The 24707-nt window shown below is 53.2% G+C and overlaps 5 protein-coding genes across 5 annotated transcripts; 3 read left to right on the top strand and 2 right to left on the bottom strand.

Moving 5' to 3' along the window:
- Positions 1 to 363: 363 nt before the first annotated feature.
- On the bottom strand, positions 364 to 3894 carry PHYSODRAFT_257082 (hypothetical protein; the record flags this gene model as incomplete). Its single annotated transcript, XM_009529189.1, has 1 exon — positions 364 to 3894. The coding sequence occupies one exon, from the start codon at positions 3892 to 3894 to the stop codon at positions 364 to 366; it is 3531 nt and encodes a 1176-aa protein (XP_009527484.1).
- Positions 3895 to 11361: 7467 nt separating this feature from the next.
- Positions 11362 to 13709, top strand: PHYSODRAFT_315238 (hypothetical protein; the record flags this gene model as incomplete). Its single annotated transcript, XM_009529190.1, has 8 exons — positions 11362 to 11652; positions 11896 to 12050; positions 12112 to 12154; positions 12178 to 12325; positions 12428 to 12429; positions 12489 to 12878; positions 13002 to 13120; positions 13208 to 13709. The coding sequence occupies 8 exons, from the start codon at positions 11362 to 11364 to the stop codon at positions 13707 to 13709; spliced, it is 1650 nt and encodes a 549-aa protein (XP_009527485.1).
- Positions 13710 to 14061: 352 nt separating this feature from the next.
- Positions 14062 to 16341, top strand: PHYSODRAFT_498767 (hypothetical protein; the record flags this gene model as incomplete). Its single annotated transcript, XM_009529191.1, has 1 exon — positions 14062 to 16341. The coding sequence occupies one exon, from the start codon at positions 14062 to 14064 to the stop codon at positions 16339 to 16341; it is 2280 nt and encodes a 759-aa protein (XP_009527486.1).
- Positions 16342 to 16468: 127 nt separating this feature from the next.
- On the top strand, positions 16469 to 17677 carry PHYSODRAFT_332222 (hypothetical protein; the record flags this gene model as incomplete). Its single annotated transcript, XM_009529192.1, has 6 exons — positions 16469 to 16675; positions 16752 to 16829; positions 16919 to 16991; positions 17070 to 17094; positions 17136 to 17240; positions 17311 to 17677. 6 exons carry the CDS (start codon positions 16469 to 16471, stop codon positions 17675 to 17677), a joined length of 855 nt encoding a protein of 284 aa, XP_009527487.1.
- A 208-nt stretch (positions 17678 to 17885) lies between these two features.
- On the bottom strand, positions 17886 to 23918 carry PHYSODRAFT_315239 (hypothetical protein; the record flags this gene model as incomplete). The annotated part of the gene is made up of 6 exons (XM_009529193.1): positions 17886 to 18016; positions 18056 to 18743; positions 18842 to 19208; positions 22582 to 23114; positions 23140 to 23560; positions 23611 to 23918. 6 exons carry the CDS (start codon positions 23916 to 23918, stop codon positions 17886 to 17888), a joined length of 2448 nt encoding a protein of 815 aa, XP_009527488.1.
- Between the last annotated feature and the right edge of the window lie 789 nt (positions 23919 to 24707).

Raw genomic sequence — 24707 nt, forward strand, 5'->3', positions numbered from 1 at the left:
GAAAAGCTCGCGTGAGTGTTGAAATTGCCATCCGAACGCAAACTGAACGCAGCCAAGTGGCGCGACACGATCGTTGCGTTGGCGGTGAGGCCAGCAGGTCTGTCTGTTTCGAGGACGACGTCGCGTTATACGCAACGAACTGCGTGAGACTGCTCTGCCAATTGCCCACAGCTCTGTCTGATACAGCGATAACGAACTTCGTGCATGTGAGACCGTGCAGATCACACAACGTCTCAAGGTTGCTCATGTCTACATGTCTACTAGCGAAATGGCTACACTTCTTCAAGATGGCTACAAGTATGAAAACCTTGTGTATTCAGACTGAATACTGAATAATTCAGTATTCAGTCTTGCCAAGTCTCTCTACTCGTGCTTGTTGGGCTGAATGGCCCGTAGTAATCGTGCTGCTTGCTCCTCGACGCTCGACGCTGGGTCAGACGCTGAATCTGCGCATGTTGTGGATACTTGCGCTGGAACTCGGTAGACTGTAACATCACCGGTTGAGTCCCCCACGACAAGCACCGGTGCTTTCGGAGCAAACGCCACCGTCGTGCATTCGAGCGGCACTTCGACCATCGTCGGGGCTGCAGGGACCGAGCTCGAAGCTGCATTGGGGTCTCGATACGTATCGTCGTCCAGTCGGTCGCTGTCGCCTCCACCTTTCGGTGTCATTTCTCTCGAAGTTCCGGCAGCGTCCAAGCCGTCAGCATCAGTCGGTGGAGGCACCGGAGCAGCCACAGCGATGAACTTCTTCGGGAAATGACGAATTATCGGGTCGAGTGTGGACTGAGCGAGATCCCAGAGCTCGATCCGACCGTCCTCCGCCACAGCAGCGAACACTGCAGCGTCACTTGGACTCCAGGAAGCACCCAAAACGGCCTGGGCAAGGTCCACCGAGTGGAACGTGAGCACTGCGTCGCCGCGCGGATCTGCCTGGTGCCACAGCTTGAGACTCCAATCGCCCGAGCACGAGAGGAAGAGGTCGCTGCAGAAGGGAGACACGAGCAGTTGGTACACCGGACCGGTGTGTCCGATGTACGTCTGCAGGTACTGCTCGTTGTACGACACCGAACACTTGTGCACAAGACCGTCTTCAGTGCCAACGAAGTAAACGGAGGGGTCACCTCGACTTGCAAACGCCAGACACCGACCACTTGCCTGTCGTGAGATGACTCCATCTCCAATACCGCTTGCTCCTGTTGCAGCGGTCCCTGCACCTCCGAGCAGCGGATTTGTCGAGCGCTTGAGTGTCATGAGGTCGCTGTAGCTCAAGCCCTTCTTCAGGCTCCACTCGACCACTCGACCGTCACTCGAGACGCTAACCACACTCTCACCTCCCCCACGAGCCACCCACCGCACTTGCCACACGGCGTCCAAGTGCTTGCCACCCATTCCTGAGCTAGTAGCAATGGGCACTGGCACATACTTCGCAGTTGGGTCCTCCGCAGCACCAGGTACACTGCTACTTGGCGTCGAGTTCGAAGGTCCACTAGATGACGATGAATCGGCCTTTCGAGTGTCGTAGATGGACACAACGCCGTCCGCAAAACCCACCGCGAGGAGGTACGGGTGTGCCGTGCTGAAGTCGATGGATGTCACGCCCACTGGTAGATGGTAAATCCGCTCAGGATATTCAGGGTTTGTCAGCGACCAGAAGAGAACCAGCCCGTCGTTCGACTCTCCGGTGGATCCTGGTGTGCTACCAGCTGCAGCGGCGGCTGCTGCTGCGGATTGAGCAGTTTGGCCAGGTCGAGGAGCTGGGCTAGCAGGAACGACTGATGCAGCACCACCCACTGCGACACTAGAGGCACCATTCGCAGCACTGGGAGACGTAGGTCCTGCCAACTCCGTTGGATTCAAAGGCTCCGCGCGCGCGTAAGAAACTGCCAGCAAGTCTTCATTAGCTGTGTTCCAAGCGAGACACGAGACTGTTCGGTCCTTGGTGAGTTCACAGCGGAATGCCCATAGTTGCTCGAGCTCTTGCATGGTCTTAGACCCGCCTGAGAAGGAATCGGAGCGTGTGGGAAACCCCATTCCCAGTGCAGGCACCACAGGCTCTGGCGGACTTTCGGCCGTCTCGAGGATGGGGAAATCTCGGTATCGCACATGTTGCTGGTGGTAGACATTCTGCTGGACGGCACGCTCCACAACGTTGGCAGTCAATAGCAGTGACGACGATCCTAGCACGTGAGAAGTGCGCTGGCGGGCGATAATCTCACCGATGTCCACGTTGGTGTTGGCTCGAGCGTAGACGTTGTTGGATTTCGCGTCACCGCTTCCTCCAGGGCCGCCGCTAAGAACTCCACGCGAAGCATTTGCCACGCTCATCCCTACTTGGGAGTTAGTCGCAGCACTACCGGAGCTCGCGCCTTCACCTCCAGCAAGAGCGGCGAAGTCTTGTGAAGCGCCCGCAGACAAATTGCCAGTTCTTTGCTCCCCAATCGCCACAGACGCATTGGAATTCCCGGACACCGCAGTTGCAACCACGGTAGACCTCTGACTGTCGAACATGCGCGACTTCTGGCTGAAAACATTGCTTTGGCCATGTTTATCGCGATTTTTTCGGTTAGGCTTCGACGAGTGGTGCTGCCTGGCGCGAAGGTCCTCGACAATATCGCCGTCCACATCTAGCACACAGCCTGGAGACGCCAAGGTAGCTCCAACGATCTCCTCCACTTGTTGCTTGAGCTGTACATCACCCACTCCGCCAGCGCCACCTCCTTCCGCTCCCGAAGCCGCTGCTCCTGGTCCCAAAGTCGCATCATTGGGGTCTTTCGGCTGTCCTTCAGTAGAAGTTCCAGTTGATTGCGTCTGAGCTTGCGCTTCGGAGCTTGGAGCAGATTCACCGACGCCCACCTCGTCCGTCTCGTTGTTGTTCTCCTCCTCCATCTTGGCGCAGTCGTAGATGTCCCAGTCCGTCGCCACACACGCCACATCTCGCGTGGCGGGGGGAGCCGTCATGACCTCCTTCGCCTTCTGCGCGAGCTGCAGCGTCTGCGCTCTCCCCTCGACGAACTTCTCACTCCCCTTCTTCTGCGCACACACCGCCTGATAGCGCTTGTTCCTCGCCGTGACCGCCGTGTGATTCGGCGCGTCTTGCGCCACGCAGACGCTGCGGATCTCCAGCAACATCTCGGTCGACGTCTCCGCCAACGTCACCGTGACAGGCACTCGGCGAGACCTGCCAGACATCAGTCCCATTGCGTTGGACGCTGACTTGCCCCCAACGAGCAACGGAGCCGCGCGATCCACGGCAAGACCCGAAGCCGCTAGAAGTGGGTCTCCACCCTCGTCCTTGCCGTCCTCGCGGTCTTCAGGATCCGCCGCCCCATTCGACGCGCGTGAACTGTCGTCCTCTTCCTGGTTAGACGTTGGCGTTGCAGAACTCGAGACTGAGCGATCTCCACCACTTGGTCGAACTTCTTTGCGGACGCCTCGTGCAGCCGTGGCCACCACCGACGAGGAGCTTTCACTGTCCGAGTCGTTGTCCGCTGAAGAGGACGACGCGTGGCTGAAGAGCATACTGGCACCGGCCATGGAGGCCCCAGCGACCGAGGCACCGACACCGTGGACGGCTTTGGTGCGACTGCCCTTGCCCCCTTTGCCTTTGGCTTTGGGGTCGTAGCCCCCGCTTGGAGTCGACGGTTTGATGCGGCTCACGAGTAAAGACTGAGGGGTGACGTCCACGCCGTCGAGGTACACGCGAGTCGAGTGGCCTGACCCGTGGCCTGACGCTCCTCCGTTCACGTTGGCGACGCTGCCATTGACTCGGCGACTCGAGTTGGACACGGACGACGCGCCGATGACCCGAGAGCGACCGACATCACGCTTGCTGGCTCGAACTTGCTTCGTACTGCTGCCGACGGGGATCTTGGCGCTTGACGGAGACGCCATGACGGTAAAAAAAATAATGCAGTGGTGCCTCTTAGTGTCCGGATGGTGAAGCGGCGCGACCGATTGATCCGTCGGGGGAAGTTAGGCCCCGGAACAGGTTTCTTTATTTGCGCCTGCGTAGCTTCCTTCGGGTGGTCGAAGTTGGTACCGCTCAAGAAGTTTGATTTCCAATCGCCCCTGCTGCGTCGCCGACGCAGCGCCGGACGGCGTTTTGCTTCTCGGAATTTCCAAACACCGCGTTCATATCATCGACGAGAGAAACGCTAACGGTGTATCGCATTGCTCCACGAATTCCTGTATCAACCTCACGATCCCGTTGTTCCCCTCTGCTGCTGCCATTTGCAGCGCCGTCTTGCCCTGGGCGTTGACAGCGTCAACTTGGGCTTTATTGCTGAGGAGAAGACGAACCACATCCGTATGGCCGATTCGTGCGGCCTGCATCAGCGGCGTCCACATATCCGAGTCCGCGAGATCCACAGCCGCCCCACAGTTCAAGAGCAACCGTGCGACCGAAGCGTGTCCGTTCTGAGCCGCAAGCCCGAGGGCTGTTGCCCCGACCACATTTTGAACATTGACCTTGGCTTTATGCTCGAGTAAAATTTGCACCACGCCCTCCCGCCCTGTGAAGGCAGCCCACATGAGCGGGGTGGACCCTGTCTTACCGGGGAGATCGGGAGTCGCGTCATAGTACAGAAGAAGACGCACCACACCTTCGTGACCTTCTCGAGCTGCGAAGAGCAGAGGAGTCCACCCGCTTTCGTCCTTGATGTCGACGACTTCGCCCCGCTCGAGTGCCAATTTGACTAACGCCACATCTCCGTGAGCTGCTGCCTGAAGTAGAGAAGTCTTCGCGCCCATACCGATGAAATATCTTAGAGGAACGGCGGCTTGATTGTGACGGCAAAGGCTTAAATGGTGATCCTGCCTGGACCTCGTGTGCGAGTGGAAGATGCTCCTAATCTTATGCCCGAGCCAGCACTTTCCAGCTAAGCTCAAAGCGCGACACAATTAACTTTCTCCATCTGGCCCACTTTTTTTTTTCATAGTAACCCGCATTGCCTATATTAGCACGTCAAAAGCGCAGGGCGAACTGAACAACTGCATTCCGGCGAGTCGACCAATACGCTATCTGGATATTTGGAACGGGTCGTTGCTTCGGGGTCGCAGCAAACTGGAAGATCAAGCTTAGAACATTGTCATCCAAGCTGCAGAGCACCTTTCGAGTGCGGGTCTTGTAAGACATTCGAAAAGTTTTAGTGCGTTCGGGCAAACACTTCACCACGCCTTCCACGGGGTGGCCGGTGATTATCAAGACCGCAGCGCGAGTGCGACGCCTGCTCCAACCGTCGATGATCCATGAAGTCGTGATCGCGAGACTGCTGTACTCGCTACATGCACTACTACCCCGCGCGACGTGCGTCAGCTGCAAGGCAGCGACCGACCGACCGACCCATTTTTCAGGTACGTATGCTAACCCTGGAGGCCGGGCACGTATACCCTCAAGTGCCCCAAATCAGTCGAGACGACCTCGTCGGACTTGTCGACGGCGATGCACGGCTGAGGAGAACAAGGAAGAACATTGCATGGAAGCTTATAATGCATCCCAAATATGTGCCCAAATCGCCCCAAATGTCCCAAATAATGAATTGTCTCTGTAACATTTAGGTACATATTTCGGGCCAAGTACACGACTGCTTTCTCATAAAGCTATCCCAAATATGTACCAAAACGGAGGTGACTGATTAGAGGCGAAGCTTCGGTCTGGGAGGACAGTGTAGACTTCCTTTGTGTGCCTAAATTTATAAACGTGGGGTAGGCAAGAATAATGTAACATGAAAGTTGGTGGCAAGTTTTCAAACCCTGGTGTAGCGCCTTTAAAAAAATTGCGAAGTTGCCGCGCAAAAGACACGAAAGAACTTAAAGGCGCGCTCGGCCGGGGGCAAAGCCCCCGGCCGAACGCGTTGAGGTCATGCATTCCAGCTATACAAATTTACACAAGAAGGATTCAATCCGTTAGTTGTTATTTCAATGATTTTGAGTAAATGTTAGCTTATATCGAAAAAATGCTGCTATCCTAGTTATGATGTTCCGAATAAATTTCGTAAATTCAAGAACTGCTCACTACAGTGTGTGGCACACCTTCTACGAGCCCGTAAAGTGCCCCCCCCCCCCTAATACGAGAGCCAAAAAGTCGCACAAAATGGGCTCCCTCATGGTAAGTACGAGATCAAGGAGCCCTGGTTCGGGCTCCCCATTGGCTCCCCTCCAGGGCTCCCCAAATTTGGCTTCAAATCTATGACGGGCTCTTCATAGTAATATCTGATTGGCCAATTTTATCTAGACTTAGGCGAGCAACTTCGCGTGATCGATGCGCCACGGACGGCCAATCATCAGCGAGATATTTAACACAGGCGAGGGGGGGGGGGCTTAACGAGGGCTCACAGTTCTGGAGGGCTCCTTTCACTTAACCTATTGAACTCAAGAGCCCAGGAGCCCGAGCTCGCGACTTTTTGCAAGAGCCCAGGAGCTCGGCTCTCCCCGGGCTCGTAGAAGGTGTGGTGTGTGGTACACGCTACGGATACGGTCGACATTCTGGGAACAACCAGCCACGAAACGTACAAACTCCTTGATGTTACCATAATCTGTGGACTATGGACTCAGGCGACATTCGCCAGTTAAAGTTGGGGGGGGGGGGCGGCCGCTGAAATAAAATTGGTTAGGCTGTTCAGCCAGCTAAAGCTGTCCTCCCAGTAGTATGGTCTATATAGTCTATGGGCGAGGGCGAGCGGACCCGAGCGCGAGCCTCACTCAATACATTCAATAATCACCCGCACCCGCCGATTAGGCGGGGGCGTGTCTGTGCGAGCGAGCGAACACGAGCGCTGCAACCCGATATTTTTTTTCTAGACACCGCGCCTGGCCGAGACGAGGAACTTTGCGTAAGGGACAAGGGGGTGGGGCAGGCCACGCAGTCCCGTCGCTAAGTCCGCAGACGAGAGCCAACGCGCGAGTGTCCATGAAACCCCTTAGTACTTACACATCGCTTCGTTCGTGATGGTGCAATGTACTACAACGTAGGTAGGTTCAGCAACCTACTGACGTTCTAAGAAAATGAATCCTATCCACTTATATAGTTTATCTCCTCTCTTATCTGCATATTACTAAGAGCGTAGCAGGATCCACAGAACCGATGGGGAGTGTACTGCAAGTAAGCTGGTGCTGGAAAAGCCGCTCCACTGTGGAGCGATTTATCTATAGGAGCGCTTTTCCGTATGTGGAGTCTCCACATCAAAAGTGGTATCTTGTTTATGATCCAATTTGCCAAAACAAGCCAGCACCGGCCCCTTATACATCCTCTTGCAACAATCAGAAGTGCATTAAACGCGCAATAGTTCAAGCGTTCTTCATGCGTCGTTGGGATGCGATGCACTTCTATAACTTGTGCAGTTTCACTCTCGATCTAACGCAAATACTGACTAATACGGGGTCTCGTGCATACCAGGGCTCGCAAACGGCGAGAGGCGGGTACCCGTGCCCGCCCAGCCAGGGTCCCCAGCTGGAGTCGGGTACCCGTACCCGCCCGACCACAAGCCTCGGGTACCCGAGCCGACCCGACTCACAGTAAACAAAATGTAGTTCGTATGTGTGAAGCACAGCCAAGCTGGTCGTTTGCAAAGGCAATAAGTGAAATGCAACTATGTAGATGTTAGCCCCTATTACGACGTCTGTGCAGCAATTGGCCTAACTTTTAGCGAGATCGCCATTTGATCGAACGACGAGGATATCATTCAGCACAGACGGCTTCAGCGAGCTCCGATCTTTGGTCATCACCATTCCTACATTTGAAAAGTTGGATTCTGACATTGCAGATGTCATACAGTGGGTAGAGCAGTATGCACTGCATACTGCTCTACTCACTGTTATCACACGATTTGGCTCTGCTTCCGTATGTTCTCTGGATTTTAGATCCAGAGTTTCTCCGGCGACGCGACTCGACCTAAACTTACTCTAGTACTTAATACGTACCATGACCTAAATTACTTCAAACCTGCATTTGCTTAGTTATCGAACCCAAAGTAATTGTGAAATCGAATGTACCTGTGATCCCAGAGGGAATTGGCGACGTAGAAGCCCAAAGTGCCGCTACTACCTCTTAAACTCCATCATGAGTGGTACATCAGTTTGGTTACGGGCTTAGATCGAGCTTAAATACCTCTTATAATACATAACCGGGATACAACGAAAAAAAGCCGGTGATGTTGCTTGTGGCGGCACGGGTAACATTACAACCCATCACCCAGAAAATGTTGCTTGAAGCCCATGGGTTAAATTGAATACTATTATATAACCCACGGGTGACGGAACAATCCGTACAAACGCGTACGCTTTTGTAGAGGTCGCTCGAAGCTCTCATTTGTTCGTGGATCCGTCGTTATCCCTACTTTATTCGCTGCTCGTACTACAGAGTACTACATGGTAGCACTACCAGGATAACCTAATTCAATGTATCGGTCAGTACACTCGTAGATCTTCGGCAACTCGTGAGCACCCTGAGTGTATCGCCTAAGTATTACGCTAGTAAAGCGAAGTATTGGCACAAGCGAAGTGTTTTCGTGGAGATCACCCGTGTATAAGGTTCATTTTAACAGCCCATGCTCTCAAATGCGGCCTAGAAGTCGCTGTTGCTGCCTGTGCAGTCGATATTGGTACGCGAAATACCTTCAAAGATGAACCTAACTATCGCCACATCAAAAGCACTAGCTGCTTTAGGTAAGACACTCGCGCGTTGGCTCTCGCCTGCGGACTTAGCGACGGTCCTTCAGGGACCCACCTCTCTCTTGCTTTGCTCGGGGAGCGCCACTGCGCGGTCTGTTCCATCCCCTCATGTGTCTGGATTCAAAGTTAACTTCTACTTAGACGTACCCTGCCCGGCCCACGGGCTGACCATTGCAGACCTCCGCTTCGCTTCAGTTGCAAACAGTCTCTCTGAGGCCTCTTAGTGAAATAGCTAGGTACCATCACATGGCGATCATATTATCAGTGTACACTGAAGCCGCAACCTTTAGTGACGCAGAAGCAGGTGTTTTTACCATTGACCTTTTTCATGTAAATATCACTACTGAGTCTATCATCTAGTTCATGTACCATGGTATTGATAATAGTGGATAGCTGCTAGGTAGCCGAGGTAAATCAACCACTTGAGCGTTGATTTCGTAGTTTTGCTCATCAGGTTGCCATCACTTGCCTAAGGTGGGTAGCTTGAGTGGTGGCTACAGTAGTGTGGGAAAATAGGAAATCTAGGGCTCCGCGAAGGCTGAGATAGGAGGTTTTTGGTATAATCGCTTTCTATTATTATGAGTTTTTTTTTTTACGAACCACGGGCATCTCCTGCGCCTGCTTCGCAGCCGCAGCATCTGCCCGGTAATTCACCTCAAAACTGTAGATACAGTGATAAAACGAACCTTGCTCGAGATCTGTTTGTAGCTTGTAGAAAATGAAAATGTTTACCTTTGTATAATTCTGCATCAGTTCGTCCGCTTCAATCATTCACTTTACTTCACTCCTTACTATTCGATATATGTACTGACCCATACCGGTTCAAACTGCCCACGCATATAAACCTTTTGGAGGGCATAGTGCGGCACCGCGGCCATACCGGTGTAATGGGTTTTCTACCAGTTCAGCTTGCCCACGCATATAAACCTTTTGGAGGGTCCAGTGCGGCTCCGGAGTCACATCGGTTTCAGGACAATGTACCAGTTAGGTGTCAAGAGGGGTCACCTTTTGACTTGACGTACCACGGATATAATCCTGTTTGGTTTGCGATAGCAGCACTAACGTTGCTTCCTATCCCAGTATAACACCATTATTAATTGGGAAGGCTGGTGAGTTGGAAAGGCTATTCAATATATTGCATTTTGCTTAAATCTGGTCTCCATGCTACAGTAGAAAATAAGCATTCAAATCCAAATCATTATAAGTGGTTTTGATATTGCCACGGTTGACCATTGAACACTCGTGGATGTCGTAGCTGTCTCGAGGATATGCTCTAAAACCAATTTGGTTAAGTATGTCCGTATGTAGGGTACAGGGGGGGGGTTGAGAAGGTAAGATACTACATTTGTTGATCGTTAGTACCTAGCTCTAAATGAACACAATATACCTCACCATGAAAATGAAATAAGATACTACATTTGCCAAAGCAATGCACCCTCTAGCAACCGGTGCGAGAATTCGCTGTGAGGATGCTGCTATACTAGTATATTGTTACATTCTGATCGGAAAGCCAAATTTATCGATTTAAATGTGGCTTTTTGCTTTTTAGGGTAGTCCACACAAAGGTAGCATCCATCCAAACTATCACTGCAGTCGCGGTATATATCTGAAGTGTACTGCAGTCTCACCTTCTCTTTGTATCTGAACATTCGTTTGTCGATATAGTTGAAGAAACATGTTAAGCAGGAGTTACTTTACGGATAAAACATACTACCAGGGATTCCAATCGGTCCTAACTACAGAACAGGCCAATAATAAGTCATTCGGGTGAATGTCGTCCGAAGCAGACTGTGTATTCAATATCTTTGCATAAAGGTTAGATAGCAGCAGCTGACGCGTGCGACTGGTGCGCCTCGGGTGTGATGCGAACGATCGGACTTACTTTTACTTTCCTTTTTTTCACGAAATAGCTATACTGAAAAAAAACCCTGGTCAAGTGCACCAACATAGTAAACAAACATTACAAAAGCTGAAGAGAATCCAGAGCTTCCCCGTGTAAAGCACGGCATTAGTTTGTGAATAGCAAACGTATAGCACCACCAGCCTGGTTGAAGCAGCGACACCACGTAGGTGTACCTGTATTATGGAGCTAAGGAACTCCTGCATTCGATTTGTGTGTTGCTATGTGTTGCTATTTTCTGCTTCTTCTGCATCAGCAATGCATGTACGCGGTACTGTAGCGTATTGATTTGATGTACACTGCGTAGCCAATTAATTATCCCTATCGAGAACAACACCAGTGACGGCGAAACGGATCCGGCATTAGCCAAAGCTTCAGCCCGCATTGCTGATCCTGCTTTGGCTGGAGTGACTTTTGTTGCCATTCCACGAGGGACGGCTATGTCGTCGCATGAAGGGGTTGAAGACGAAGGGGTCTCTGACAGCCATCTGCGTGGCGCTGAGGTCCCGGTCGAGGCTGGACGGGTTGATTTTCTGTCGTCCTTGGTTCTCGAGACTGATGATTTAGCGGAGCCTGGGCCTGCGATACAGCAAGATGGAGAGCGACCACCTGCTCGCCATCGGAAGAGCGAGGTAATGATGGACTCGGCGAGAGCGTCAATCATGATGGCGCGATCTTCAGGGAGCACGTGGCCGGTGGAATCAACGCATGAACCTCGAAAATCTGTCGCCAATACCGTCGCTACAGAAGTGGCCACGTTCTTCGACGTGTTTGGTCTGTTAGGGATCCCTATGATCATTGTGTTCCTCCTGTCAGCCGCCTGGACGTTCATGCTCGCAGTGATTCAAGTCCACGCAGACTCCATGGCCAACACGATCATGAACACGACTGAGTTCGACAACGGAAACTTCTGGCTACTCCCCAAACCAGACGCGGCGATAGTTGTTTCTTCGACTGTGATTCTTGCACTGTTTGGGGTTGGCTACACTGGCCTGGTGGTGATTATGCTGTTCTGCTATCGGGGCGGAAGCACGAACAAGGACAGCCACCAACCACCTGCTGCTGCTCCTTCCACTGCAGTTGTCAGCGCGCCCCCAGCAAATGTTTCGAATGAATCGGGTAGGAAAAATCATTTCAAGTTTTAATCGCTTGGGCCCGTGATTTGCCGGTTGAGATCCGCCAGCATTACTACGTAAGTGATCTTGCAAAAAATTCAGCCAGCCCGTCGTGTTCATTGTGGAAGGTTGAGCTAAATGAACCTGTTGATCTGAGTTGCATTCATGTTGTAGACGGCTGCCCTCGATCTCCCAAAACTTATTTTCCAGACCATCACGCGTTTCACGTACCTGGAAAAAAGCTTCCCGCTCCCGATCATTTACACTTACTCGGTTCTGTTGCTCTGTAACTGGCTCATGGTGAGCTATCGAAACCAACGCTACGTTGCGGACCCAGCTTTGGTCATTGCTCGGCTTTACTACACGTACGTTGTTGCGAAATGGTCTGCTTGCCTTCCTGGAAACTTACATAGTTGTTTTGCACAGCTTCGACTTGTTTTTTGCAGTGTTCGCACCGCTCGTGGTGCTGGTCTCTTCATTAATTCATTCCAGTTCGACCGAGCTGCGTTTCTTACGAAAACAGAGACGATCAGCGCGGGTACATTCGACACTGTCGCCCGCCTCTTTGGGGATCCATCGCAGATTTCAAGTTTCTGCAAAGCTTTCCACTACTTGCAATTCTCTTCGCGCTCAACTTGCTGTCGCTGTACAAGTGGAGAAAGATAATATTCACGCTGATTCATAACCACCACGAGCGGCAACTGGAGCGAAAGAGAAAAGCCTTGGTGGGACCGACTCTAAGATGTGCGTCTGACACTGCAAGCTTCAGAGCCTCTGTGAAAAAGAAATTTGTGGTATCAAAGCCGAAATTTGAGAAGCATTTCGTGCTCAAGGTCGTGCTCTCGCTATTTTTCTTCCTCGCTGGAGTCGGCAACTTCGTGTACTCAATTGGCGCCATCGAGTCAACGAACGACTTGTGCAGCAGCTACAGCAAGTGCGTCGTGCGGAGCTACCACTGGAATTACGGCGAAGAGCACTGCACGTGCCTTGTGTTTGCTGACCGGCAGACTGCACCTGCCACCTACGCAGAGTGGACGAATCCTGAGGACACTATTGGTGATCTCGCGGCTATGGCTATGGCGGGACAACTGCGAATCATTCAGATTATCAACCATGCTCTTCCAGAGCTACCGGAAGAGTTAAGGAGATGCCACCACCTCGAACAGCTCATTCTGGCCTACACAAAGACTGAAGTCCTACCAGAATGGATGTCGGAATTCTCGCACCTGAAATACATGTAAGTGTCATCGTTCTAGCTTAGAGAGAAGGGGGTGCTGTACTCATTTTTTATATGGGATATGTATAACCACATCGAGGGGGATTTTACAAGCAGAAGACTCACAGCTATCCCTGACGGCATCTTCGACAACATGCCGCATTTGACCTTCCTGCGCCTAGGAGGTATTCCAAACGTGACCAGCCTCCCGTCTCTCTCGTCCCTCACGAGCTTGCGCTATCTGACTCTGGCTGTGTTGGATTCCCTACCGGAGATACCAAGTTTCGAGGGACTCTCAGCAGTCAGCGACCTGAATATTGTCAATGCGCCGCTTATCACGACGCTGCCGTCCCTGGCACCGCTTGTGAGCCTAACGTCGCTAGGAATTCGACCCAAGAGTGGAATTTGCTGCAACGGATTCATGTCGGGCACGTGCGACCTTACGCTGGCGCAGTGTTTGCCAGTAGCGAGCGATAAGTTTACGATGAGCTGCACCGATGAGCGCATTTCAGATAAAGACAAGGCTGTTGTCGACTCGTTCGGGAGCTCCATCTGCCCTAACAGCGCAGCCGTCGATCGAGAGGCTACTGCTCCTAGCAAGTACACGACTGATGAGCTCTGCGGTGGCGTGTTGTACAAGAACTGCACTCTCGACGGGGAACAGGGCATCTGCTACAACACCCGCATGATGGTTGTTAATTGCGAGACGACGTCCGGCTACGTAGCAATGCGAAAGCTCCAGATTGAACGAGGTGTTGGAGACCCATGCGACCCAGACGTGGAGGCATGGCTCGGATGCGCAGCATGAACAACGGGGTTAATAAGGAGTGATTAAAATTTAACTATTCCTCTATCCAGGACAATTTGTCTACTCATTCGAACGATTCACTGTTGTTAGTTTTGCTAGTTCGTTTACGTAGCTAAGTGATGAATGAGGAACAATCGCACTCACTCACTGTCACTTCGCATGAAGTTGAAAACCGGGAGACGCGCTGTCCGTTTCCGCCCGTTGTTTGCTTAAATTTAGGGGCGAAGCCATCCGAGGTTGCTGAGGCTCAGCAATGTAGGAGCTGTTACTGGCAGCCTACCATTCTTCAATTTGTTTTCGACTGACCAACTCGTGACCACAGAAAACTGTCCACTAGCGTCCCAAGCCGGCAATGACAGACAGTAACCCGGCGACTTCTGCCGTCGGAGTTGGCAGCGTCAAGTGTTCGGGAGAAGGAAGCCACGAAGTTCCATGGACGGATCGCCTGGCCGCTCTCGGAAACCTCTCGCAGTTCGTCATTTTCGCATCGATGCTGATGTACGCCTTCGGCCATCTCTTCTTCTTCTCGGACGGGTACACCACGAATGTGAGCGTGACGATCGGCAACTGGTACGGATATCCGACCGAGGAAACGGACCACGAGGAGATGATTTTACCTACGTTCTTCTTCTTGCTCTGCTTCCTCCCCATGGCGGTGGCGATTCTCCTGTTCGAACTCCTCCGTCACTTTAACGTGCGACGCATCGCGTCCAGCCACGTCTTGAAATTGACTAGAATTCTTCGCCTCAAGCCTCGGATCATGGGGCGCGTGCTTCACAAGAGCTTCGGCGAGTTCCTCTTCCTCGGTTTTGTCATTGGGGGCAACGTCTACGTGTTCCAGTATTTCTACCGAGACAACATCGCTCCGTACGAGGACTTCAGTTCTAGTGTGGACACGACCACGTACTTGCAGACTATCGCGCTCACGTTCGGCTACGTCTGCATCTACAACATGGCGTTCCTCTTCCTCCCGGCCACGCGCAACTGCGTCTGGATGGAATTCCTCAACATTTCCTACGCGAACGGAGTCCGGTATCACCGCTGGTTCGGGATCCTCACTATTCTGACGGCTTTGTTGCATTGTACGGGGTTCTACTGGTCGTGGATCCGAGAGGGAACGTGGGTGGAGGACGCCCTACCGTGCTTCAGGAACTGCAAAGTCGGTGAGGATGGCAAGTATCGCTGGACAAACACGTTCGGTACGATTGCGTTGCTCTGCTTCTTGGCTATTGGAGTCACGTCCGTGGGGAGAATCCGCCGCAAGATGTACGAGGCATTCTACTACGTGCACCACCTCTTTATCATCGCCACCATCTTCGTCGTTCTCCACTGGAACTCGACACTCGCGTGGCTGTTCCCTTCCGTCATGGTTTACGCAGCAAGCCGCGCACTTTCCGTTTCGAATGCACTCACTCCAGTCTCAGTTCGCGAGTTTACTACGCTCTCGAACGACGTCATTAAGATCGTGCTGGAGCGTTCATCGACCCGCGCCGGCGAGTTCAAGGTCGGCAACTTCGTCTACTTGAACGTGCCGGCTACCTCCAAGTTGCAGTGGCACCCGTTCACCATCAGCTCGTCGCCTAAAGCCAGCCCCGAAACACTCACGATTCTGCTCAAGTCGCTGGGTGACTGGACGCAAGAGCTTGTCAAGTATTCGGACGAATGCAAGAAGAACAACGTGCTACCGACAATTTACATGGACGGCTACTACGGCGCATCGTTGGAGCTGTACGTCGAATACGCGACTGTGTGTCTCGTTGGCGGCGGAATCGGCGTCACCCCGCTGCTGGCGATCTTGGAGGACCTGGTAGCGAAGCTGCGTCAGAGCAAAGCTCCGAAGCAGAAGGTGTTCTTCATCTTCACATTCCGTGAGTTGTCACTGCTGGAGGAGATCCACCCGCTTTTGATGCAGATCAAGGAGCTCGACCCGCAGCAACAGTACTTCAGTCTGCACTTCAGCCTCACTCGACCCCCGACCGACGACCAGCTCGACTACCAAATCGACCACAGCCGGCTGTCGGGGAAGCCCCACGTCTCCGCTGCTAGCTACGACACCTCCTCTACGAAGAAAACCCCGGTACCGTTTGCAGAGCCGCTTCGATCTCCGATTAGCCGCGTGGTCGTCTACACTGCGTCGTTCTTCTTGACGCTGCTACTGTGGATCGTCGTCAAGTTCGGCAACAAGATCCAAGTGGACGACGGTAATCTGTGGCCGCTGCAGAACTTCGTGGAGATCATCCTCGTCATCCTCGTGGCGCTGCTGGGATTCCTCGTGTTCTCGTTCATCGAGGACAAAAAGAAGCAGAAATCTGCGGGTACTACGTCTAGGCAAACTGTGACCCCGGGAGGAGTGGGAAACCCCTACACTAGCGACGTCCACACGCTCCGAGACCTCCTTGCCGAACACCACGTGGAAGTCGGCCACCGCCCCAATATGGACGAGCTCGTGCGGAAAGCACTCGACGAACACAAACTTTTCACCTCTACCCACCCGGAAACTGAGACAAAGGGCAACTCGACCATTGGAGTCTTCATCTCTGGACCAAAAGCGCTCAAGGACTCCACCGCGACTGCCATCGCCGACATTGGGGCTCTCAACTTTGATATCCACGAGGAAGAATTTAAACTATAAACGAGGGTAAATTACGACTCGGATGTATTTTTCACGCACTATATCTACTTAAGTACGCACTAAGTACACACTAAGTACGAACACCACCCCTCACTTGAGCCTCACATTGCTGGACTATTGCTTGACAATGCGCCGAGTCCTCTTCAGTCCGCGTGCTCGCCAAGCAGCAGCAACTGCTGCGCTCCGGAGTCTGCCGCCAGCGCGCACCGCCAACACTGGGGGCGTCTTGGCTCGTACCTTCGCCAGTGCGTCACCAGTGCTGAAGCAGGGTCCGCCTAGATGGCGCGCGCCGACGTTGCTGGCCCTGACCTTCGGGGCGTACCAGCTCTACAAGGTGAGGGTTTACCGATACACTTTGTTGACCAGCATTGAAAAATATTATTCTTAGCCGTAATTTACGCCTGAAGTAGACGTTCGAGGAGGAGCCGATACCAGGGGCCAAGGAGCAAGAACGACTGCTCAATCTGGCCCACGAGAGCGCGACGAAGGTAAATTACGGCATCCAAAGTGCAAGGTATCTATCTATTTGAGAGACGAAAATTACACTCACATCCTTTTATTTTACTTACTATGATAGGGAGACCGGGAGCTAGCGGCGAAGTACGTTACTGAAGCATATGAAGCGTCTAAGGGCGCTGTGAGCTCACCTGGTATTACTTTGGCATGGGGGTTTCTGTTACTGAGGTCAAAATTAATTAAATTTTCCTGTCTGTTGTGTACTAATGCAGCTGGCGCGGCCGTGCAGGCGGGTAAGTACGGCGAAATATGTGAGAAGATTGGGCTGAACTCTTCAGCGTTGCTATGGCAATGAAGCATGGCAAGACGGTGGAGCCGCCTGTCCTCCGCTACCTACTCGGCATCAAAATCATGTACAAAAGGGGCCAGTGCTACCTCCACCTGTACGTCTTTGTGGGATTATTTTGGGTGTATTGTGGTACTGAAGTTTTTGCGTTCGTGTTCTACTTACAGCGAGCAATACGAAAATGCTGAGAAAGTATTACTGAAGGCCATCCGTGGCTACGAGAAGTTCCAAGGTCAGTTCTCGCTCTCGCAGTGTTCACCCCCAGATGTAGAAATACTGGACGAGCTCGAAGAGTCGGTGTTCGGCTTATTTGCTGCCTACACCATTCTGCTGATAATAACGGACCGTCAGAACGAGATTCCTTCCCTCCGCGAGCGCTTACTTCGGGTTGTGCGCAACTCGGAGACCCTCCGGGAGGGGGAAACAGAGGTCATGGACCAGTTCGATGATGGCGCAGCACTTATTGCGATACAGGAGGAACGCCGTCGCAAGCGCCAAGGAGAATCGGGGGAGGTGAAAAGCCATTCGGCTTAAGAGGGCGGCGTAGAGAACGTGGCGTCGAAGTCGCGTGCTGTTGGATAATGGAGGTCTCGTTTCTGGAAGTACCGATGGGGATGGTTTTCTCCAGCGCCGCTCTTCTTTGTATTTCGTTCAAGTGCACTCACTCACTTGGATGCAAGCTGAAATGTTTATGCGGAAAACTACATCGATTGCCTCCTGAGACGCTAATTTCCTGAATCTTTCAAATTGTGGAGACGTTTTGGTATGGCAATAACACAATTAACACTTGCAAGAATGTGTCAAAGCTCATTCGCACCACGGTGAAATCCTGGACGACACTGAGGTTCGCGCTACTGACATCAATGGCGAGGGCTCCCGACGTCGCGTTGTACGTGAACTCCAAGTCGCCACCGGCCGGAGTCGCCGTCACACGAGAAGGACCCTCCGAGACGCCCAGCACCACGACATTCGCAATGGCGTCCGTGAAATCTTCTCCGTTGTAGTTGTTCTGCGCCACCTTGTTGCTCAACGCCGCGCCGGAGACGCTGAATTCGACGATCGTCGACTGCTCGTCCCCGTTCACCGCCTCGATGTCGTCCTGGTACAGCACGCCGCTTGCACTTCCGTTGGCAGATAGCGCCACCAACAAGTCGTACGACGAGTTGCGCGCTGTCGTGCTGGTGAGCGCGGCCTGGTGCATCGGCAACACGGAGCCGCCGCGGACGAGCACGGGCATGTCGTAGAGACTGACGTTCCACGCCACCGCGGCGCCGGTCGACTCCATCTTGGAGTAGTCGAAGAGGTCGTACCAGACGCCCAACGGAACGTACCCCGTGACGTTGGTGGCGCCCTCGGTGAGCACGGGCACGACCAGCAGCGAGCTACCGAGCATGAACTGGTTGTCCACGTACGGCGAGGCGCGCGCGTTGGCGTCGCCCGGGAACTCGAAGAAAAGCGCGCACGCGATCGGCAGTCCCGTCGCGTGGGCCTCGTAGCCCAGTGTGTACAGGTACGGCAGCAGGCGGTAGCGCATGCCGATGAACTTGCGGCCAATCTCAGCGACCGAGTCCCAGACGTACGTCTCCTGCGGGTTGGCGCCCTTGACGTTGTGGTTACACGCGAAGGGGTAGAAGGCGCCCAGCGTGCGCCCAGCTCCTCCATCGTGTTATCGGCGAAGCCGCAGATGTCAGCGCCCACCATGGGGACGCCGTACATGCCGAAGTTGAGGATGGTGGGGATCGACCACTGCAGGTCGTTCCAAGTGGCCGCGTTGTCGCCCGTCCAGTGCGCCGTGTGGGCGCCCGAGCCCACGAAGGTCGAGCGCGAGAGCACGAAAGCGCGCTTGTTGAGCACGGACTCGAGCGCCGCGTTGGTGGCGATGGCCTCAGTGAAGCCGTACAGGTTGTGCGCGTCGTACTGCAGCACGCCGCCGTACTGCTGCGCGCTCGCGGACACGGTCTTGTAGTTGATGGCCGTCTGGTCTCCGTCGTTGTTGATGGCGAACAGAGGCGAGTTCCACTCGCTCTCGTCGTCCGCGCACACGAGGCAGCACGTGGTCTGTGAGCTGGCGTTGGGGCACGTGACGTCGAACGAGCTTAATCTCGAGTAAAATTGGCGATACCAAGAGTAACACACCAAAAAGAGGCACTACTTCCGGTAGTAAACTCCAGGATCTAAAACACACTGCACGAACTCTTGAGGGCCTGTTTCAAGCCATACAGCCCTTTGAGAAGATGACACACTCTGCCGGTCCCGTCGTCGTAACCCTGCGGCTGCTCCATGTATCTGCCAGCTCGCCGTTCAAGAACGCATTCAGAAAATCAATGTGTCGGCAGTCGAGCCCCTGCATCAAACAACTAAAGCCGAGATACGAGTATTCAGAAATTGGGTACGAATGAAGTATTGCTAACAACGAAGAACTGTGAATAAAATGTAACGAAACGTGTATTGTTGTCTACGAAAATGGATCGTAGGACTCGATATGCAAAATGAAAAAAATGCTAGCTACAACCTAGCACGTTCGAGTTGTTCTCGCCAGCCATTGATCGCCTTAATAGGCCACGGCTCCAGCAACATCTGCACCATGGGTGTAGGCCCTGTTAAGACACTCGGCTAACTCTTGGCACTCCAGCTTGACTTGCGCACCGTTGGAAAACTTCGTCATCCAGAAGAAGACGCCGTTGGTCTCCCCCCACGAGATCACCTTTCCCAACAGAAACTGCTCCACCTCACTACCGGAGTCATCGGGAATTTTGAATTCCTTCATGAGGTTCCAATGTAGGGGTCTGGTAGGGTACTTCAAGAACTCTCGAATCAGCACGTCGACGGAGAATCGGTGAGTGTTGTCTCCGCCTTCTGTGAGCGGACCCACGCGCTTGCGCTGCCCACCACTTAGCTTTCTCGTTGGCAACGCCTTTAGCATCCCTTGAATGCTGATCTCCTTCTGCAATGTCATGGCAGCGTCGACATGGGAGCATTGCCACCCTGTTTGATAACACACATACTTCTTCCGAATCGCCTGAATCTAAAACCGCAGTGACAGTGTCAGATTCAAATCGCCTAAGTGTGCTACTACCACATATCAAACTGAACGTACTGTTTGGGAGGGGATTGATGGTGCAGCCGTTATCATTCCACCATCGAGCAGTGGATCTCTGCTCAGTAATCGAACTTGGTGAATGGACAAGCAGTGCAATTCCACCAGGTTTACAGTCATCCCTGGCGGTAGTTTGCCGTTGATGGAGTTCCTGTAGCTGCCAAAATGAAACAAATAAATAGTGAGCTTAACAACTTTGACTCGCACAGCTGTAATACTCACATTGTGGCACGGTCGCGGTTCAAAACAGCACTATGAATGTTCTTGGGCGATACCACGAACTTGGAAGCGTTAAACAAGAACGCCTTCACAAACTTCGCCCGTGTGTCCTTGATCATGTAGTGATTAGACTTCTCTTGGACAAGCGTTTGCGCGCGCGCTACTACACCACTCATGAACGGACCTAGAATGCACGAGATACACGAATAATAAAATCAATCGGTACACACCATTAGCAAAGGATAAACAAACGTCATCTTACCTTCCGAGAAGTGGTTTAGAGCAAGGCAAGCCGGCTCGCTTTCTTGGAGACCAAGAATACGAGGAATTGAGTCGTTCAAGACGACCGATGTACTTGCCCGAAGCGTCCCGACACACACCTTCTTGATCACGCGGTGATGAGCCTCAAGGGCATTCTGGGACGGTGTAATGCCTGCGGCGGCGGCGACGTAGAACCAGTTCCCCCACGTGTCACCCAAGTAAATGTCCTCGAACCACTTGGCGTAGTCTCGCTCGTTTTGTTGTATCCAAAACTCGAAAAAGAGTTTACTGAGCGCCTTGAACTGCTTGGCCGAGCGAGTTTTACTGAGATAGCGAATGTCCGGTAGCACGTTGTCTTCGTAGAACGCAGGGTCCTTGAGTAGCTTGATCTTCTCTCGACTTTTCCGCACGAGGTGCGGGTAGCAATTAAGGAGAATTACATCAGGTCAAACCTCCTTAAAAGCGTTCGCAATGCCTTGGGTACTATCGAGGCTGCCATAGGCAAGGGCTAAATCGACTCCGAAAAACAGTCGGGTAAAGTGCTTGGCAGTCCGAAAAAGCGTTGCGTACGCCGTCTGATGTTATGTCTTGACAAACATATACATCCAAGGGACAAATGTTTTGGAGTACTGTTTTCGCGAATAGTGCGTCGTGTAGGTCCCAAAGTCTACGAGGGTCCATCCATCTACAAAAAAAAGAGAAAACGGTCAGCTAATGCACCTTGCCACGACTAGTAACACACCTCGAAGCTTACCGAAATGCAGTTTATATGTTCCATCCGTAGCACCCAAGACGCCAATATTCTGGTGGCATTCGTAGGCCTTGGGAATGTTCAGGAGCATGTGACGCGAAGTCAATATAAGCCCGAAAGACTTTGCTGCCTTGCCATCCTGGTCAATGAAGTCGTGTTCAAAGCACTCAAGAACGATCACACCGTGCTGAAACTGGCGGGACTTGTTGGCAAACTGCGTTGCGGCGTCCGCAGCGCTGATGTCGTCTTCGTGACCAAAGAAGTCACTCTTCGATGTACTCAAATGTGTGTACGCCCACTCTAGTAGAGTCGCGAAGTTGTGAATCTCCCACCCACCTGTGGCAGAACCAAATGCAAGACAACCACAATTGTTCAAAATTATTACTATCAACCCAAAATAAAGTACAGAGCTGCCAAAAACATCATACCTGACTGTTTCTTCCGGAGTCCAGCTTTTCGGTTCTTGAGCTGACTTTCCGTGGGTAAATGCTGAAGCATGACTGGGTTGTCTCCGTGACGATCTAGCAGCAGCTTCCGGCACTTCTTTGGTCCAGCGCCGCCGAACATAATGCTGTCGATCTCTCGCTTCAGCGCACCGTGAATTCCACGGCGCTGAGTGTCTTGATCTTCGTCTCCATGCATGTCTGTCTCCTCCAAAACAAACTGAGCTCCGCTTTCGTCCTGGGCTTCGCCTTCCACCTTAGACAGCCGCAGCCGTTTGGGGCAATTAACATGGGACATGCAGCAGTAGATACGAGTACCGTTGCCAGCATTGCCGTAGTTGTGTTTGTACTTGTAGTGGAACCCGTCTAAGACGTCGATGCCAATCTGCGCCTCTTCAAGGGTTGGGAACACCTCGCACACAACGAACGCTCTACGAGTCGCTCTGACTTGCTGCCCCTCTTCGTCCGAAGACGAGGCAAAGTCGCTGCCGCTTGCCTCGTCGGCTCTGCTCATGTTGAGCGAAAACGGACGAATGGTCAGGAGCTTACTCTGATCGTCTCGGTTCGGGTAACATATCCGGCTTTGTAAACTCTTACTCTAGATCTCACCTGTTTTGACTTTACGCGTACCCCCGCCGTGATTTACTCCAGGATAAGCCGCCACCACGTGACGTTGAGGCCGTTGCAGAAGTTGGAGAGCTCGTTCATGTCGATCCAGATGCCGTCGTACGCCATGAGCGCGTGCATGCGCGTGAACTGCTCGGCCCAGTAGCTCTCGGCCTGCGGGTGGAAGAAGTCGGGGAAGTACGTCGGGCCCGGCCACACTTGGCCCAGGTACGGCGCGCCGTCGCTGTCCTTCATGAAGATGTCCATCTCGAGGCCGCGCGTGTACGCGTCCAGGTCGTCATCGTCGGGGATGCCGGGGTCGACGATGGGCACGAACTTCTGGTCGGCGACGTGGATCTCCGCCAGCAGCTCGGTCATGTCGGCCTCGGGGAAGTTCACCGGGTCCAGCGTGAAGTCTTCGTAGTCGTGCATGTAGTCGATGTCGGCCCACATGACGTCGAGCGGGATCTCGTGCGCCTTGTACTGGCGCACCACCTCGCGCAGCGCCGCGCTCGAGTTGTAGCCGTAGCGGCAATGGTGGAAGCCGAAGGACCAGTACGGCATCAGCTTCGGACGCCCGATCAGAGTCGTGTACTGTGAGACAACGCCCGCTGGCGACGGCCGCGATGATGTGGAAGTCGAGGATTCCGCCGATGGTCTGGTACACGACCTTGTCGTCCTCGAGGGTCATGTCCATGCCGTTGCTGTTCAGTAGCAGCACGCCGTGCGCGTGGCCGTCGCCGTTGACCCCCATGAAGAACGGGTGCGAGCCGTACAGATTCACGTTGACGTTCGCGGATCCTTGGTCTCGAGCCCACAGCGTGCGCTTGTCGCCCGACTGGACGCGCAGGTGAGTCTGCGTCGTCTCGCCGAAGCCGAACACGTTGACGTCGCTGCTCACAGCCGTCGCCACTTGCACGTACTTGTCCTTGATGACCAGTGACAGCGCCGAGGAGTCGAAGAGCAAGTAGCCGTCCGCCTTGCGCGTCACTTGGAACGTGAAGGGGCTCGACGTGTACGTGAAGGTCGTGGTCGAGTCACTAGCAGACCAGCAGACACCGTCAGTGGAGGTGTTGCGCCCTTCGAGTACAGACTGAACGGAACCTGCCAGCGCTCGCCTGCGTCGTCCGCAACCTTGACGCGCACCGCATCGTTGGAGCTCTTGGTCACCTCAACCACGAGGGCGTCGATGTCGTCTCCGTACGTGGCGTTGGCCACGGTCGAGTTTCGCGTGAGTTGGAGCTTGAGCGCCGTCCCGCTGTCGTCGACGTTGGAAACGAAGTAGCCGGACGTCGTGAGGTAGGACGTTTCGATAACCGCAGCTTGGACGCCGCTGCTGAAGTGGCAGGTAGCTGCAAGTGCGATCAGCAGGAAGCGCATCGGTCGGAACTGGCGCATTGTTGATGACAGCTACGCCTTCTTCAAAGTCTTGGATCGAAGTCAAGAAGGAGCTCGAAGCTTATGGGGCACGCAGTAAATTCCCGAATGAGCAAATTGAGCCGAGTCGAGTTGGCGTGATCGGGTGTTCGCATTGGCAATGAGGACCTCGTGTTAACCTCATTATGAGACTGCCAACACTCAATCGAGTATGTACTCGTGGACAACTGGTGTCGCATTGTGCATTGATATTCGAAGGGCAGCTGAATAAAAAAGCTTGATGATGGAATAACGCAAGACTCCAGTACTTGATTTATTTGGAGGGATCGACGACGCTGTGGCACAGCGGCTGTGCTCGGCAAGTTGCTTGTTGCCGTGGGCCAGTCGCCGGGTCAGTCGCCGGGTCAATGCTCCGCGAATGAGTCAACTACTCTCAAAGACAGGTCAAAGTTCAATCATGGCACTCTGTGGCGGTACCAGCTGTCGGCAATGAGTATATCTATCTACGGGTGCTCTGTGAGCGTAATTCCTGTGAGCTTCTAATGGACCCGCCTCCGCCGTGCTCCAAGCAGAAGCAGTGAGCCTCAGTGGCTCGTGAGGCCATACTAAGTACGGAAAAAGAGAGCCAACTTCAACCAGATCCCATCGATCCAAGCAGATCGTCACTTTTCACGTGCGGAACAGGCTCTTCGAATCGCTGCTTGGTACCGCGACGCGTTGATGAACTGGCTGGCCAGCAAGGAAACGTATGTAGGAGAAAGGAGCTACCGGTAGCACTATTAGGAATAGCGCACCCCAGCATTTATCTGT

Source organism: Phytophthora sojae, assembly GCF_000149755.1.
Source record: "Phytophthora sojae unplaced genomic scaffold PHYSOscaffold_4, whole genome shotgun sequence".
NCBI classification, from domain to species: domain Eukaryota; phylum Oomycota; class Peronosporomycetes; order Peronosporales; family Peronosporaceae; genus Phytophthora; species Phytophthora sojae.